At 59.6% G+C, this 17,063-nt stretch overlaps 1 protein-coding gene across 1 annotated transcript in view; it reads right to left on the bottom strand.

Annotated features, from left to right (window-relative positions):
- asic4a (acid-sensing (proton-gated) ion channel family member 4a) overlaps positions 1-17,063 on the bottom strand; it is a 702,368-nt gene that overhangs the window by 19,815 nt on the left and 665,490 nt on the right. The window contains exon 3 of the mRNA XM_068034447.1: positions 16,460-16,587. Within this exon, the coding sequence (XP_067890548.1) occupies positions 16,460-16,587 (128 nt within the window). The remainder of the gene's footprint in view (positions 1-16,459; positions 16,588-17,063) is intronic.

Here is a 17,063-nt window from a genome sequence, read left to right as displayed (position 1 = left end):
AGAGGGCAGAGCGGAGAGGGCAGAGTGGAGGGAGAAGAGCAGAGAGAGCAGAGCAGAGAGAGCAGAGCGGAGAGGGCAGAGCAAAGAGCGGAGAGGGAAGAGTGGAGAGAGCAGAGTGGAGAGGGCAGAGTAGGGAGAGCATAGTGGAGAGGGCAGAGCGGAGAGGGCAGAGCTGAGAGTGCAGAGCAGAGATGTCAGAGAGGAGAGGGCAGAGAGGAGAGAGCAGAGAGGAACGGGCAGAGCGGTTACGGCAGAGCGGAGACGGCAGAGCGGAGAGAGCAGAGCGGAGTTGGCAGAGAGGAGAGGGCAGAGAGGAGAGGGCAGAGTGGTGAGGGCAGAGAGGAGAGAGCAGAACGGAGAGGGCTGTGTGGAGAGCGCAGAGAGGAGAGGGCAGAGAGGAAAGTGCAGAGCGGAGAGGGCAGAGAGGAGAAAGCAGAGAGGAGAGAGCACATTGGAGAGCGCAGAGTGGAGACGGCAGAGTGGACAGAGAAGAGTGGAGAGAGCAGAGCGGAGTGAGCAGAGCGGAGATGGCAGTGAGGAGAGGGCAGAGTGGAGAGAGCAGAGTGAAGACAGCAGAGTGCAGAAAGCTGAGTGGAGAGAGCAGAGTGGAGAGGGCAGAGTGGAGACGGCAGAGTGAAGAGGGCAAAGTGCAGATGGCCGAGAGGAGAGGGCAGAGTGAAAAGAGCAGAGTGGAGAGAGCAGAGTGGAGAGAGCAGAGTGGAGAGGGCAGAATGAAGAGAGCAGAGTGAAGAGAGCAGATTGAAGAGAGCAGAGTGAAGAGAGCAGAGTGGAGAGGGCAGAGTGGAGAGAGCAGAGTGGAGAGAGCAGAGTGGAGAGAGCAGAGAGCAGAGTGGAGAGAGCAGAGCAGAGATGGCAGAGAGGAGAGCGCAAAGTGGAGAGAGCAGAGTGAATACGGCAGGGTGGAGAGAGCAGAGTGCAGAGAGCAGAGTGGAGATGGCAGGGTGGAGAGGGCAGAGTGGAGAGGGCAGAGTGGAGACGCCAGAGTGGAGAGGGCAGAGTGGAGACGGCCGAGAGGAGAGGGCAGAGTGGAGAGAGCAGAGTGGAGAGGGCAGTGTGGAGAGGCAGAGTGGAGATGGCAGAGAGGAGAGGGCAGAGTGGAGAGAGCAGAATGGAGAGACCAGAGCGGAGAGAGCAGAGTGGAGAGAGCAGTGCGGAGAGTGCTGAGTGGAGGCGGCAGAGAGGAAAGGGCAGAGTGGAGAGAGCAGAGTGGAGAGAGCAGAGTGGAGAGGGCAGAGTGGAGAGGGCAGAGTGGAGACGGCAGAGAGGAGAAGGCAGAGAGGAAAGAGCAGAGTGCAGAGGTCAGACTGGAGATGGCAGAGTGGAGAGAGCAGAGTGGAGTGAGCAGAGCGGAGAGAGCAGAGTGGAGAGGGCAGAGTGGAGACGGCAGAGAGGAAAAGGCAGAGAGGAAAGAGCAGAGTGCAGAGGGCAGACTGGAGATGGCAGAGTGGAGAGAGCAGAGTGGATAGAGCAGAGCGGAGAGGGCAGAGTGGAGAGGCAGAGAGGAGACAGCAGAGAGGAGACGGCAGAGTGGAGAGAGCAGAGTGGAGAGAGCAGAGTTGAGACGGCAGAGTGCAGAGAGCAGAGTGGAGAGGCAGAGTGGAGACGGCAGAGGAGAGAGCAGAGTGGAGAAAGCAGAGTGGAGCGTGCAGAGTGGAGACGGCAGAGAGGAGAGAGCAGGGTGGAGAAGCAGAATGGAGACGGCAGAGCGGAGAGGGCAGAGTGGAGACGGCAGAGCGGAGAGGGCAGAGCGGAGACAGCAGAGCGGAGAGAGCAGAGTGGAGAGAGCAGAGTGGAGAGGGCAGAGCGGAGACGGCAGAGTGGATAGGGCAGAGTGTGGAGAGCAGTGTGGTGAGAGCAGAGTGGAGACGGCAGAGCGGAGAGGGCAGAGCGGAGAGGGCAGAGTGGAGAGGGCAGAGTGGAGAGAGCAGAGTGGAGAGGGCAGAGTGGAGAGGGCAGAGTGGAGAGGGCAGAGCGGAGAGGGCAGAGCAGAGACGGCAGAGAGGTGAGGGCAGAGAGGAGAGAGCGGAGAGGAACGGGCAGAGCGGTGATGGCAGAGCGGAGACGGCAGAGCGGAGAGAGCAGAGCGGAGAGAGCAGAGCAGAGAAGACAGAGAGGAGAGGGCAGAGAGGAGAGAGCAGAGAGGAGAGGGCAGATTGGAGGGAGCAGAGCGGAGAGAGCAGAGCAGAGAAGGCAGAGAGGTGAGGGCAGAGAGGAGAGAGCGGAGAGGAACGGGCAGAGCGGTGATGGCAGAGCGGAGACGGCAGAGCGGAGAGAGCAGAGCGGAGAGAGCAGAGCAGAGAAGGCAGAGAGGAGAGGGCAGAGAGGAGAGAGCAGAGCGGAGAGGGCAGAGTGGAGAGAGCAGAGAGGAGAGGGCAGAGTGAAGAGAGTAGAGTGGAGAGGGCAGAGTGGAGAGGGCAGAGTGGAGACGGCAGAGTGGAGATGGAAGAGTGGCGAGAGCAGAGTGGAGGGAGCAGAGCGGAGCGGGCAGAATGGAGAGGCAGAGTGGAGACGGCAGAGAGGAGAGGGCAGAGTGGAGAGAACAGAATGGAGAGAGCAGAGTGGAGAGAGCAGAGTGGAGAGAGCAGAGTGGAGAGGGCAGAGCGGAGAGGGCAAAGCGGAGAGGACAGAGCGGAGAGGGCAGAGTGGTGTGAGCAGCGTGGAGAGCGCAGAGCAGGGAGAGCAGAGTGGAGAGGGTAGAGTGGAGAGGGCAGAGTGGAGAGATCATAGTGGAGCAGGCAGAGCGGAGAGGGCAGAGCGGAGAGTACAGAGCAGAGATGACAGAGAGGAGAGGGCAGAGAGGAGAGAGCAGAGAGGAACGGGCAGAGCGGTGACGGCAGAGCGGAGACGGCAGAGCGGAGAGGGCAGAGCGGAGATGGCAGATAGGAGAGGGAAAATTGGAGAGAGCAGAGTGAAGATGGCAGAGTGGAGAGAGCAGAGTGGAGAGAGCAGAGTGGAGATGGCAGGGTGGAGGGGGCAGAGTGGAGAGGGCAGAGTGGAGACGGCAGAGTGGAGAGGGCAGAGTGGAGACGGCCGAGATGAGAGGGCAGAGTGGAAAGAGCAGAGTGAAGAGAGCAGAGTGGAGAGGCAGAGTGGAGGGAGCAGTGTGGAGACGGCAGAGAGGAGAGGGCAGAGTGGGGAGAGCAGAGTGGAGAGGGCAGAGTGGAGAGAGCAGGGCGGAGAGGGCAGAGTGGAGACGGCAGAGTGGAGAGGGCAGAGTGGAGACGGCAGAGTGGAGAGGGCAGAGTGGAGACGGCCGAGAGGAGAGGGCAGAGTGAAGAGAGCAGAGTGGATAGAGCAGAGTGAAGATAGCAGAGTGGAGAGGGCAGAGTGGAGACGGCAGAGTGGAGATGGAAGAGTGGCGAGAGCAGAGTGGAGGGAGCAGAGCGGAGCGGGCAGAATGGAGAGGCAGAGTGGAGACGGCAGAGAGGAGAGGGCAGAGTGGAGAGAACAGAATGGAGAGAGCAGAGTGGAGAGAGCAGAGTGGAGAGGGCAGAGCGGAGAGGGCAAAGCGGAGAGGACAGAGCGGAGAGGGCAGAGTGGTGTGAGCAGCGTGGAGAGCGCAGAGCAGGGAGAGCAGAGTGGAGAGGGCAGAGTGGAGAGGGCAGAGTGGAGAGATCATAGTGGAGCAGGCAGAGCGGAGAGGGCAGAGCGGAGAGTACAGAGCAGAGATGACAGAGAGGAGAGGGCAGAGAGGAGAGAGCAGAGAGGAACGGGCAGAGCGGTGACGGCAGAGCGGAGACGGCAGAGCGGAGAGGGCAGAGCGGAGATGGCAGATAGGAGAGGGAAAATTGGAGAGAGCAGAGTGAAGATGGCAGAGTGGAGAGAGCAGAGTGGAGAGAGCAGAGTGGAGATGGCAGGGTGGAGGGGGCAGAGTGGAGAGGGCAGAGTGGAGACGGCAGAGTGGAGAGGGCAGAGTGGAGACGGCCGAGATGAGAGGGCAGAGTGGAAAGAGCAGAGTGAAGAGAGCAGAGTGGAGAGGCAGAGTGGAGGGAGCAGTGTGGAGACGGCAGAGAGGAGAGGGCAGAGTGGGGAGAGCAGAGTGGAGAGGGCAGAGTGGAGAGAGCAGGGCGGAGAGGGCAGAGTGGAGACGGCAGAGTGGAGAGGGCAGAGTGGAGACGGCAGAGTGGAGAGGGCAGAGTGGAGACGGCCGAGAGGAGAGGGCAGAGTGAAGAGAGCAGAGTGGATAGAGCAGAGTGAAGATAGCAGAGTGGAGAGGGCAGAGTGGAGACGGCAGAGTGGAGATGGAAGAGTGGCGAGAGCAGAGTGGAGGGAGCAGAGCGGAGCGGGCAGAATGGAGAGGCAGAGTGGAGACGGCAGAGAGGAGAGGGCAGAGTGGAGAGAACAGAATGGAGAGAGCAGAGTGGAGAGAGCAGAGTGGAGAGGGCAGAGCGGAGAGGGCAAAGCGGAGAGGACAGAGCGGAGAGGGCAGAGTGGTGTGAGCAGCGTGGAGAGCGCAGAGCAGGGAGAGCAGAGTGGAGAGGGCAGAGTGGAGAGGGCAGAGTGGAGAGATCATAGTGGAGCAGGCAGAGCGGAGAGGGCAGAGCGGAGAGTACAGAGCAGAGATGACAGAGAGGAGAGGGCAGAGAGGAGAGAGCAGAGAGGAACGGGCAGAGCGGTGACGGCAGAGCGGAGACGGCAGAGCGGAGAGGGCAGAGCGGAGATGGCAGATAGGAGAGGGAAAATTGGAGAGAGCAGAGTGAAGATGGCAGAGTGGAGAAAGCAGAGTGGAGAGAGCAGAGTGGAGATGGCAGGGTGGAGGGGGCAGAGTGGAGAGGGCAGAGTGGAGACGGCAGAGTGGAGAGGGCAGAGTGGAGACGGCCGAGATGAGAGGGCAGAGTGGAAAGAGCAGAGTGAAGAGAGCAGAGTGGAGAGGCAGAGTGGAGGGAGCAGTGTGGAGACGGCAGAGAGGAGAGGGCAGAGTGGGGAGAGCAGAGTGGAGAGGGCAGAGTGGAGAGAGCAGGGCGGAGAGGGCAGAGTGGAGACGGCAGAGTGGAGAGGGCAGAGTGGAGACGGCAGAGTGGAGAGGGCAGAGTGGAGACGGCCGAGAGGAGAGGGCAGAGTGAAGAGAGCAGAGTGGATAGAGCAGAGTGAAGATAGCAGAGTGGAGAGGGCAGAGTGGAGACGGCCGAGATGAGAGGGCAGAGTGAAAAGAGCAGAGTGAAGAGAGCAGAGTGGAAGAGCAGAGTGAAGAGAGCAGAGTGGAGAGGCAGAGTGGAGATGGCAGAGAGGCGAGGGCAGAGTGGAGAGAGCAGAGTGGAGAGGGCAGTCTGGAGAGGCAGAGTGGAGACGGCAGAGAAGAGAGGGCAGAGTGGAGGGAGCAGAGCGGAGAGAGCTGAGTGGAGAGGGCACACTGGAGACGGCAGAGTGGAGAGAGCAGAGTGGAGAGAGCAGAGCGGAGAGAGCAGAGTGGAGAGGCAGAGAGGAGACAGCAGAGAGGAGAGGGCAGAGAGGAGAGAGCAGAGTGGAGAGAGCAGAGTGGAGAGGGCAGAGTGGAGAGGGCAGAGTGGAGAGGCAGAGTGGAGAAGGCAGAGGAGAGAGCTGAGTGGAGAGAGCAGAGTGGAAAGAGCAGTGTGGAGACGGCAGAGAGGAGAGGGCAGAGTGGAGAGTGCAGAGTGGAGACGGCAGAGAGGAGAGAGCAGAGCGGGGAGAGCAGAGTGGAGAGGGCAGAGTGGAGAGAGCAGGGTGGAGAGGGCAGAGTGGAGACGGCCGAGAGGAGAGGGCAGAGTGAAAAGAGCAGAGTGGAGAGGCAGAGTGGAGACGGCAGAGAGGCGAGGGCAGATTGGAGAGAGCAGAGTGGAGAGGGCAGTGTGGAGAGGCAGAGTGGAGAGAGAAGAGTGGAGAGAGCAGAGCGGAGAGGGCAGAGTGGGGAGGCAGAGAGGAGGCAGCAGAGAGGAGAGGGCAGTGTGGAGAGAGCAGAGTGGAGAGAGCAGATTGGAGAAGGCAGAGTGGAGAGGCAGAGTGGAGAAGGCAGAGGAGAGAGCTGAGTGGAGAGAGCAGAGTGGAGAGAGCAGAGTGGAGACGGCAGAGAGGAGAGGGCAGAGTGGAGAGTGCTTAGTGGAGACGGCAGAGAGGAGAGGGCAGAATGGAGAGGGCAGAGCGGAGAGAGCAGGGTGGAGAGATCAGAGTGGAGATGGCAGAGCGTAGAGGGCAGAGTGGAGACGGCAGAGCAGAGAGAGCAGAGTGGAGAGGGCAGAGTGGAGAGAGCAGAGTGGAGAGGGCAGAGTGGAGAGGGCAGAGCGGAGACAGCAGAGTGGAGAGAGCATAGCGGAGAGAGCAGAGTGGAGAGCGCAGAGTGGAGAGAACAGAATGGAGACGGTAGAGCGGAGACAGTAGAGTGGAGAGAGCAGAGTGGAGAGGGCAGATTGGAGACGGCAGAGTGGAGACAGCAGAGTGGAGAGAGAAGAGTGGAGAGGGCAGAGTGGAGAGGGCAGAGTGGAGAGGGCAGAGTGGGGAGAGCAGAGTGGTGACAGCAGAGCGGAGACGGCAGAGCGGAGAAGGCAGAGCGGAGAGGGCAGTGCTGAGACAGCAGAGTGGAGAGAGCATAGCGGAGAGAGCAGAGTGGAGAGGGCAGAGTGGAGAGAACAGAATGGAGACGGTAGAGCGGAGACAGTATAGTAGAGAGAGCAGAATGGAGAGAGCAGAGTGGAGACGGCAGAGAGGAGAGGGCAAAGTGGAGAGAGCAGAGTGAAGATGGCAGAGTGGAGAGAGCCGAGTGGAGAGAGCAGAGTGGAGAGGGCAGAGTAGGGAGAGCATAGTGGAGAGGGCAGAGCGGAGAGGGCAGAGCTGAGAGTGCAGAGCAGAGATGTCAGAGAGGAGAGGGCAGAGAGGAGAGGGCAGAATGGAGAGGGCAGAGCGGAGAGGGCAGAGCGGAGAGAGCAGAGCGGAGTTGACAGAGAGGAAAGGGCAGAGAGGAGAGGGCAGAACGGAGAGGGCAGAGTGGAGAGCGCAGAGAGGATAGGGCAGAGAGGAAAGTGCAGAGCGGAGAGGGCAGAGAGGAGAGAGCAGAGAGGAGAGAGCACAGTGGAGAGTGCAGAGTGGAGATGGCAGAGTGAAGAGAGAAGAGTGGAGAGAGCAGAGTGGAGTGAGCAGAGCGGAGATGGCAGAGAGGAGAGGGCAGAGTGGAGAGAGCAGAGTGAAGACGGCAGAGTGGAGAGAGCTGAGTGGAGAGAGCAGAGTGGAGAGGGCAGAGTGGAGACGGCATAGTGAAGAGGGCAGAGTGAAGAGAGCAGAGTGAAGAGAGCAGAGTGAAGAGAGCAGAGTGGAGATGGCAGAGTGGAGAGAGCTGAGTGGAGAGAGCAGAGTGGAGAGGGCAGAGTGGAGACGGCAGAGTGAAGAGGGCAGAGTGGAGACTGCCGAGAGGAGAGGGCAGAGTGAAAAGAGCAGAGTGAAGAGAGCAGAGTGGAGAGAGCAGAGTGGATAGGGCAGAGTGAAGAGGGCAGAGTGGAGACGGCAGAGTGGACAGAGCAGAGTAGAGAGGCAGAGTGGAGATGGCAGAGAGGCAAGGGCAGGGTGGAGAGAGCAGAGAGGAGAGGGCAGAGCGGAGAGGGCAGAACGGAGACAGCAGAGTGGAGAGAGCATAGCGGAGAGAGCAGAGTGGAGAGGGCAGAGTGGAGAGAACAGCAGGAGATGGCAGAGCGGAGACAGTGGAGTGGAGAGAGCAGAGTGGACAGGTCAGATTGGAGGCGGCGGAGTGGAGACAGCAGAGTGGAGAGAGCAGAGTGGCGACGGCAGAGTGGAGACGGCAGAGTGGAGAGAGCAGAGTGGAGAGAGCAGAGTGGAGATGGCAGAGCGGAGAGAGCAGAGCGGAGAGAGCAGAGCGGAGAGGGCAGAGTGGAGAGAGCAGAGTGGAGAGATCATAGTGGAGCGGGCAGAGCAGATGGGGCAGAGCGGAGAGTGCAGAGCAGTGATGACAGAGAGGAGAGGGCAGAGAGGAGAGAGCAGATAGGAACGTGCAGTGCGCTGACGGCAGAGCGGAGACGGCAGAGCGGAGAGAGCAGAGCGGAGAGAGCAGAGCAGAGACGGCAGAGAGGAGAGGGCAGAGAGGAGAGAGCAAGAACGGAGAGGGCAGAGAGGAGAGGGCAGAGTGGAGAGGGCAGTGTGGAGACGGCAGAGTGAAGAGGGCAGAGTGGAGACGGCCGAGAGGAGAGGGCAGAGTGAAAAGAGCAGAGTGAAGAGAGCAGAGTGGAGATGCCAGAGTGGAGATGCCAGAGTGGAGAGGGCAGAGTGGAGAGAGCAGAGTGGATAGAGCAGAGCAGAGAGAGCAGAGCAGAGAGAGCAGAGCAGAGATGGCAGAGAGGAGAGGGCAAATTGGAGAGAGCAGATTGAAGACGGCAGAGTGGAGAGAGCAGAGTGGAGAATGCAGAGTGGAGATGGCAGAGTGGAGAGGGCAGAGTGGAGAGGGCAGAGTGGAGACGGCAGAGTGAACAGAGCAGAGTAGAGAGGCAGAGTGGAGATGGTAGAGAGGCGAGGGCAGGGTGGAGAGGCAGAGTGGAGACGGCAGAGAAGAGAGGGCAGAGTGGAGGGAGCAGAGCGGAGAGAGCTGAGTGGAGAGGGCACACTGGAGACTGCAGAGTGGAGAGAGCAGAGTGGAGAGAGCAGAGCGGAGAGGGCAGAGTGGAGAGAGCAGAGTGGAGAGGGCAGAGTGGAGAGGCAGAGTGGAGAGAGCAGAGTGGAGAGAGCAGAGTGGAGAGGGCAGAGTGGAGAGGCAGAGTGGAGAAGGCAGAGGAGAGAGCTGAGTGGAGAGAGCAGAGTGGAGAGAGCAGAATGGAGACGGCAGAGAGGAGAGGGCAGAGTGGGGAGTGCAGAGTGGAGATGGCAGAGAGGAGAGAGCATAGCGGAGAGGGCAGAGTGGAGAGGGCAGAATGGAGACAGCAGGGTGGAGAGAGCAGAGCGGAGAGGGCAGAGCGGAGAGGGCAGAGCGGAGAGGGCAGCGCGGAGACAGCACAGTTGAGAGAGCATAGCGGAGAGAGCAGAGTGGAGAGGGCAGAGTGGAGAGAACAGAGTGGAGACGGCAGAGCGGATACAGTAGAGTGGAGAGAGCAGAGTGGAGAGTGCAGAGTGGAGAGAGCAGAGTGGGGATGGCAGAGAGGAGAGGGCAAAATGGAGAGAGCAGAGTGAAGACGGCAGAATGGAGAGAACAGAGTGGAGGGAGCAGAGTGGAGACGGCAGCGTGGAGTGGGCAGTGTGGAGAGGGCAGAGTGGAGAGGGCAGAGTGGAGATAGCAGAGTGGAGAGGGCAGAGTGAAGATAGCAGAGTGAAGTGAGCAGAGTGGAGAGGCAGTGTGGAGAGGCAGGGAGGAGAGGGCAGAGTGGAGAGAGCAGAGTGGAGAGGGCAGAGTGGAGAGGGCAGAGTGCAGAGAGCAGAGTGGAGAGAGCAGAGTGGAGAGGGCAGAGTGCAGAGAGCAGAGTGGAGAGAGCAGAGCGGAGAGGGCAGAGTGGAGACGGCAGAGAGGAGAGGGCAGAGTGGAGAGAGCAGAGTGGAGATGGCAGAGCGGAGAGATCAGAGCGGAGAGAGCAGAGCGGAGAGAGCAGAGCAGAGACGGCAGAGAGGAGAGAGCAGAGCGGAGAGGGCAGAGAGAGAGAGCAGAGCGGAGAGAGCAGAGCAGAGACTGCAGAGAGGAGAGGGCAGAGCAGAGAGGGCAGAGCGGAGACGGCAGAGCGGAGAGGAGACGGCAGAGCGGAGAGGGTAGAGCAGAGAGGGCAGAGCGGAGAGAGCAGAGCGGAGAGGGCAGAGCGGAGATGGCAGAGCGGAGAGATCAGATTGGAGAGGGCAGAGTGGAGAGGGCAGAGTGGAGAGGGCAGAGTGGAGAGGGCAGAGCGGAGACGGCAGAGTGGAGAGGGCAGAGCGGAGAGAGCAGAGCGGAGAGATCAGACTGGAGAGGGCTACATTTACTGCTTCAACTGTGGAACTGTTGCACTTTGTCATGGACAAGGAAGACCTGCAAGTCATTTTGGAGAGGTGGGTGTTGGAGCACCAGAGAACTGTTTTTTTTTGCTTGGACTGTTGGGGGAGGAAGGAGGCACCGGAAGATCCAGGGGTGGGGCAGCCAAATTCTATAGAGAGCCCCTGTACTTGCTCTTGTGTCTTTCTTCCATCCTGCATAAAGGGGGCTCCCTCCCCACCCCCAACTGTGTGGCTCGAGATGGCTGGAGCTGCCCGGCTGAAGAAAGTCCTTATACAACAGCAGGAAAAGGAGAGAACCGGGCGGCTCTAACTGACCCGGGTGAAGAACCCTCCTCTGACTGGAAGACTGTACTCTAGACTCTGCAGTGGGGTGTTCCAACCACCGAACCACAGCAACATCCTACCAGCCCTTCTCTCCCTTCCAATACTCGGCTGTCTATCCTCTTGGGCGGCACAGTGGTTAGCACCGCAGCCTCACAGCTCCAGTGACCTGGGTTTGATTCTGGGTACTGGCTGTGTGGAGTTTGCAAGTTCTCCACCGGGTGCCCCGGTTTCCTCCCACAGCCAAAGACTTGCAGGTTGCTCGGTAAATTGGTCATTATAAATTGCTCCTAGTACAGGCGAATGGTGGGAATGTGGTAGGGAATATGGGATTAATGTAGGATTATTATAAATGGGTGGTTGTTGGTCAGCAGAGACTCGAAAGACCTGTTTCAATGCTGTATCTCTCTCCTGTCCTTCTCCTTTGCACCCCTATTCTCCTCTACCCCCAACTCCCATCATATTGCTTTAGTTTAAAAACTGTTAGTTTATTTCTTAAGGGTGGGCGTGGCTCTGCGACCCCATGGCAAGTCCCTCTTCACCGGTGGCGGGGACTTCTCGCACATATGCTGCTGCGGCTACTGCAGCTGTTGCTCCGTCACCGTTTGCACTAATAACATCAAAGAATGGGGTCAAGAGCTATGTCCATCCGAACATGACGATAGAGGTATGTGTTAAGGCAATGGCCGAGGTTGTCAGCTCTTCGGCCATTGTTGCTGCCTCTAAAATGTACAGGAAGGCAGTGTTATTTCTGAAGACCGAGCGGGCGGTGTCCCTGGCCCTGAACAAGGGGCTCACCGTGGGTGGGACTTTTCTGCCAATGGACCCCCTGGAGACCACTGCACAAAGGGTCATTTTATCTAATGTCCCGCCCTTCATTCCTGGTGAGCTGTTCCTTCCCCACCTGCACCATCTGGGGGACGTATAGACGGGACTCAGCCCAGTCCCACTCGGTCTTCGGGAGAAAAGCCTCCGACATGTGTACTCCTTCCGCCGCCAGCTATTCATGTAGCTGGTGTGGGAGGAGGTTACAGGGGGCCATTTCAAGGGGATGGCCTATCGCGTCTTCTGGACCTTGGACGGGGCGTGGTGCCATGTCTGCAAGGGGGTGGGGCATGTTTGTAAGAACTGCCCCAATCTCCCGGCTGCCAACTCCACCTCTGCAGCCCAGGGTGGCACCGCTGCACCTCCTCCCACCCCCCCTACACCTCCACCAGATACTGTTCAGTTGGTACCGGAGGCTGTGATTTTCACGGGCTCCGGTGGGGAGGGTATGCCCGTCCAAGTGGAAGGAAGGCGCGGAGGAAAAATAAACATAGAGAGGCGCGTCACTGTGGACACAACCTGGACACTGTGACACAACCCGAGCCTGAGCTCAGCCCAAGGCCCACTCCCAGGGAGTCCACCAGGGCTGGGCTCAGGCCCAGGGTAACCAGGCAGAAGGTGGGTGCAGAGGCAGAGGCCCCTGATGATATGGAGGTCTCTGAGCCTCCGCGCCCCTCCTGAAATAAGAGGAGGAGACGTCCGTCCTCTGAAGACGGCCCTGAACCACCGGGTCCATCTCCTGGCGTGGGTCCTCAGGCTCCCTCTGCCACCAGCACGATAAGGGCCTCGAGCCCTGGGCGGGAACCCTCCACCCCTCAGAACGGAGGTGCAGGAGATGCTCCTGTAATCTTGTCAACTCCTGAGGTGGGGGGCCCGCCCTTGGTGGGGGAATCTGTGGACCCCACGGGAGAAATCATTCCTTTGGCCGATGGGTCGGGTGTCCTTGGCGGGAGCGAGACCTGTGTGGGACCGCCCTCCCAACAGCCTGACGCTACCGCCTGGGAGGCCAATCTGTGTAATTCCCTGTCTGCTGGTCCTGTGGGTGCTGACGAGATGGGAGATGGCCTCATCTCTCCGCCTCCGGTCCCGGCTCCAGCTGGATTTCCGGAGTCGGGAACTTCCATCTCCCCTGGACCACTGATTGGCCTGGGGACGGAGGTGGAGGGGGGTCCTGAACCACTGGCACCCACAGGCTCCAGTTCCATCTGAGAACCCAGAGAGGACTCCTCCGCCATCGATCCTGGGGGTGGGATCGTAACGGAGGCGGGACCAGCTGGAGCGGCTGGGATGTGGGTGTGTCGGCTGCTGGCGGTGATGACCCGGAGGAGGATGGGGATTCGGTGTGGGGCATGGAGGACGATCTTGATTCCATCGCCAGTGAGGTGAACTCCGGGACTTCCTCGCGGCAGGCAGGGGTTGCCGCAATAAAGTTCATCTGGCCCTCGGCCGTTGGCTGAATCTGGCACTGGTCATTCGGTCCGTCCGTGCCGCCCTCAAGAAAGCAGGGAAGGGCGCGGGCGTGAAACTAGTTGAGAGGCGCCGATTTAATGCGTTCCTCAATGGGTTGTTGGTGACGGGTTTTAAGTACCTTTGACATGAAGATAACCATAGCCAGCCTCAACATCAACGGCAGCAGGGGGTATCACCGCAGATTTCACAATCTCTCAGTCCTTAGGGAAGGGAGATACGCGGTGAGCTTTCTGCAGGAAACCCACACCGTTCCGGGAGACGAAGCCTCCTGGCTCCTGGAGTGGCAGGGTGGGGTCTACATGAGTCACCTCACCCCTATTTCAAATGGGGTGGCTATCTTATTGTCCCCGACTTTTCAGCCGGAGACCTTGGGGGTCAAGGAGCTAGTGCCGGGCCGCTTGCTCCACCTCGCCGTTCGCCTGGGTAGCGTGCCACTCCACTTTGTGAATGTGTACACACCCAGGCCAGATGAGTTGCAAACGTGCTTCTTTGAAGAAGCGTCCGCTCTCTTGAACTTCGATAGCGGCGAGTGCATCCTCGAGGGGGATATTAAATGCACCCTCGAGGCGGGGGATCGCTCTGGTCCTCTGGCCAAGCGTCGGTGGAGAGGTTGAGGGAGCTGATCAGCTCCCTCAACTTGGTGGACGTCTGGCGGGATCTCCATCCCGACTCCAGCGCCTTCACGTGGAGGTCTGGAGGAGCGGGGTCGCGAATCGACCACCTCTACATTTCGCAGGCGTACGTCTCCCGTGTCTCGGCGGCCTCCATGCGGCTGGTGCCGTGCTCGGACCACCACCTGGTGTGGGCGGAGTTCACTCCGCTCTGCACGCGGGCGGGGTCTACGTACTGGCACTTTAACAACCGGCTGCTGGAGGACGAGCGATTCCGGGACTCATTCTGTTGATTCTGGGCCGACTGGAGAAGGAAGCAGAGGGGATTGCGCTCCTTGAGGCTATGGTGGGATGTGGGCAAGACTCACATCCGCGTCTTCTGTCAGGAGAATGGGAGGGGGTCGACCAGGAGGCGGGAAGCCGAGATCGGGCGCCTAGAGAGGGAGGTGCTTGACTTGGAGTCCCGCCTCGGTCATGCCGTCGCGGACCCGGCCCTGTGGCAGGCGTACAAAGAGAAGAAGGGCGCGCTGAGGGACCTGCAGTTCATAGAGTCCCGAGGCGCGTACGTGAGGTCGCGGATCCTGATCCTGGAAATTTGGACCGCGCCTCACCCTTCTTCTACTCGCTGGAAAAATGGCGGGGGGTCCGTAAGCAGCTCGTTGAGCTGCTGGCCGACGATGGATCCTCCATCACGGATCCGGAGGGAATGGGCCTCCTGGTCCGGACGTATTACAGTGCGTTGTTCTCTCCGGATCCGTCCAGCGAGGATGCGCGCAGAGTTTTGTGGGAGGACCTGCAGCAGGTCAGCCCGGAGGGCGCCGAAGGATTGGAGGCTCCGCTCACGTTGGCAGAGCTGACCGGCGCCCTCCACCAGCTCTCGAGGGGCAAATTCCCGGGGCTGGACGGGCTGACCGTGGAGTTCCTCAGGGCATTCTTGGAAGACCCTGGGGGGCCAATTATGCATGCATCCTGGGGGAAAGCCTGGCGACCGGGGAGATGCCCCTCTCATCGCGCAGGGCGGTCATCGTCCTGCTGCCGAAGAGGGGCGATCTCCGCCTGCTTAAAAACCGGCGTCTGGTCTCCCTCCTCAGCACGGATTATAAGATCTTTGCCCAGGCTATGTCTACCTGCCTGGGCTCCGTGCTGGCCCACATGATCCACCCCGACCAGTCCGTCATGGTCCCGGGCTGGTCCATCCAGGACAACATCCACCTGGTCCGGGACCTGATCCATCTTTCCCAGAGGACTGGTCAGTCGGTCGCCTTTCTCTCCCTCGATCAGGAGAAGGCGCTCGACAGGGTGGATCACGAATACCTTTTCGGGACTCTGCGCACTTGCGGACACGGGCCGCATTTTGTGGCCCGGGTCCGACTTTTATACGCCGCCGTAGAGTGTCTAGTCAAAGTTAACAGGTCCTTGACAGCGTCCCTTCGCTTTGGGAGACGAGTGTGTCAGGGATGCCCCATGTCCGGCCAATTGTACATCATCTGCGTGGAGCCGTTCCTGTGCCTGTTTCGCAGGAGGTTGACGGGATTGACTCTGCGCGGGCCGGCCATGCGGGTCGTCCTCTCGGCTTACGCCGACGACGTGCTCCTTGTGGTCACAGATCTCGTTGACTTGCGGAGGATGCTTGACTGCCAGCAGACCTTTTCTGCCGCATCCTCCGCGAGGATCAATTGGGAGAAATGTTCCGGACTCCTGGCGGGTCAGTGGCAGGTGGACTCCCTACCGGAGGAATTAACAACTTTTGCGTGCAGCACCACGCACCTCCTCTATTTGGGAGTCCACCTTAGCCCTGCTGAGGAAGCCTGGCCGGCAAACTGGCAGGAGATGGAGGTGAAAATCACCACACGGCTGGAGCGCTGGACAGGACTGCTCCGAGTGCTTTCCTACAGGGGCCAAGCGTTGGTCATAAACCAACTGGTGGCCTCCATGCTGTGGTACCGGTTGGTCACTTTGGCCCCGCCCCCTGCATTCGCCACCAAGATCCAGAAGAAGCTCGTCAATTTCTTCTGGGGCAAGAGGAAACACTGGGTCTCCCGATCGAGGAGGGCGGTCAGTTGCTGGTGTGCGTCCGCACCCAGGCTGCGACTCTCTGCCTTCGGACCCTGCAGGGACACCTGTACGTCTAGCGTCCTCCCAGATGGTGTGCGCTGGCGACGTATTTTTTCTGCCAGTGTCACTGCCTTCAAGACGACACGCAGCTCCCGGTGGAGTCCGTTAGCCGCGCCTCTCTGAGGGAGTTGCCTGTCTTTTACCGGGATCTATTCTGAGTCTTGAACATGGTCGCCTCCAGTCAGGGCACTTCCCCGCTGGCTTGGTAAATGGACGTCAGGTGGAGGAATAGCTGAAACCCCTGGGACGCTCCTCACTGCGGGTGATGAGGGGGCTCGGGGGTGCAGAGCGCTCCCAGCCGAGCTGACCCCTGTTCGGCCGGAACTGCTCATCGGATCCAGGCCCCAAAACCCTCCTCGGGTGCCGGTCCAGCACAACCCGAGCCGCCTCTCGGAAATGCCCTCCGTGCCATTCCAATTGGCGCGGAGGGGTTTCCTGTCCGGGCAGCTCCTGCACACTCTCCACTTCCTCACCCTCATCAGCCGGCCGGACACGCCCTGGTGGTCCGCGTTGCCATCTGGCGGCGAGGGGAAACCCCGATGGAGGTCTCTCTACGCGGGAGTCTTACCCCTTTACATCGGGGACCTGGGGTGGAGGGTGTTGCACAGGGCAGTCCCGTGCAATAGGCTTTTAAGTAGGTTCACGGACTCCCAGGCCAGCTGTACTTTCTGCGGCCTGGACGAGTCTGTGTTCCACATATATATGGAGTGTGCGAGGTTGCAGCCCCTATTTGAGTATCTGAAGGGGCTGCTCCTCATTTCTGGCTGCACTTCAGTCCCACGCTCCTGATCTTTGGGCACCCGGTGCGGAGGGGCGTGGGCCGGGAGGAGGATCTCCTCGTCGGTCTGCTCCTGGGCCTCGCCAAGGTGGCAATTCACAGGTCCAGGTTGCGGGCCGTCGGGGGGTCCGTCCTCCCTGATTGCCTGCCCCTCTTCTGCGATTACGTTCGCGCCCGGGTGTCCCTGGAGAAGGAGCATGGGGTGTAGGATGGTACACTTGAGGCCTTCCGCGACCGGTGGGCACCGCAGGGACTGAAGTACATCATCGATGCCGAGAATGGCATTTTAATTTGAGTTTTGATTTATTTATTCGATTTTAGCAGAAAATCGGTCCAGTGCAAAGAGTGGCACTGGACCCTGCCCAGAAGGTGAGGTATGTTTTGGAAATTCATGCAAGCGATTTGTGTGAAATACCCTTTGCTCTTGACAGGACACGAAGGTCTGGAATCCAGGGGGAACTCCGAATCCCAACTGATGTATGTAGGGGGGTTCGCCCTGACTGTGAATCTGGACCCGGATACCAGCTTCAAAGGAGGTTTCATCTGAAATATAAAGAATTGCAAACTTAGACACTGGCAGAGAGTCACCCCAACATACATGGCGTACAGTTCCACACATACTGACTCGGGTCACTGACCCGAAACGTTAACACTGCTTCTCTTTCCACAGATGCTGACAGACATGCCGAGTAGTTCCAGCATTTCTTGTTTTTATTTCAGATTTCCAGCATCCGCAGTATTTTGCTTTTATTACAGTTCTACACACACTGACGCTCACCGGGGTAGTTTCACTCACACTCACTCTCATTGGGGGACAGTTCCACACACTGCCTCTCACAGGGGTACAGCTCCACACACACTGACTCTCACTGGGGTACAGCTCCACGCACACTGACTCTCACTGGGGTACAGCTCCACACACGCTGACTCTCACTGGGGGACAGTTCCACACACTGACTCTCACTGGGGGACAGCTCCACACACACTGACACTCACCAGGGTACAGTTCCACACACACT

The sequence above is a fragment of the Heterodontus francisci genome, chromosome 7 (assembly GCF_036365525.1).
Source record: "Heterodontus francisci isolate sHetFra1 chromosome 7, sHetFra1.hap1, whole genome shotgun sequence".
NCBI classification, from domain to species: domain Eukaryota; kingdom Metazoa; phylum Chordata; class Chondrichthyes; order Heterodontiformes; family Heterodontidae; genus Heterodontus; species Heterodontus francisci.
Note: the sequence above shows the minus strand (reverse complement) of the source record. Positions and strands in the feature narration are given on the sequence as shown.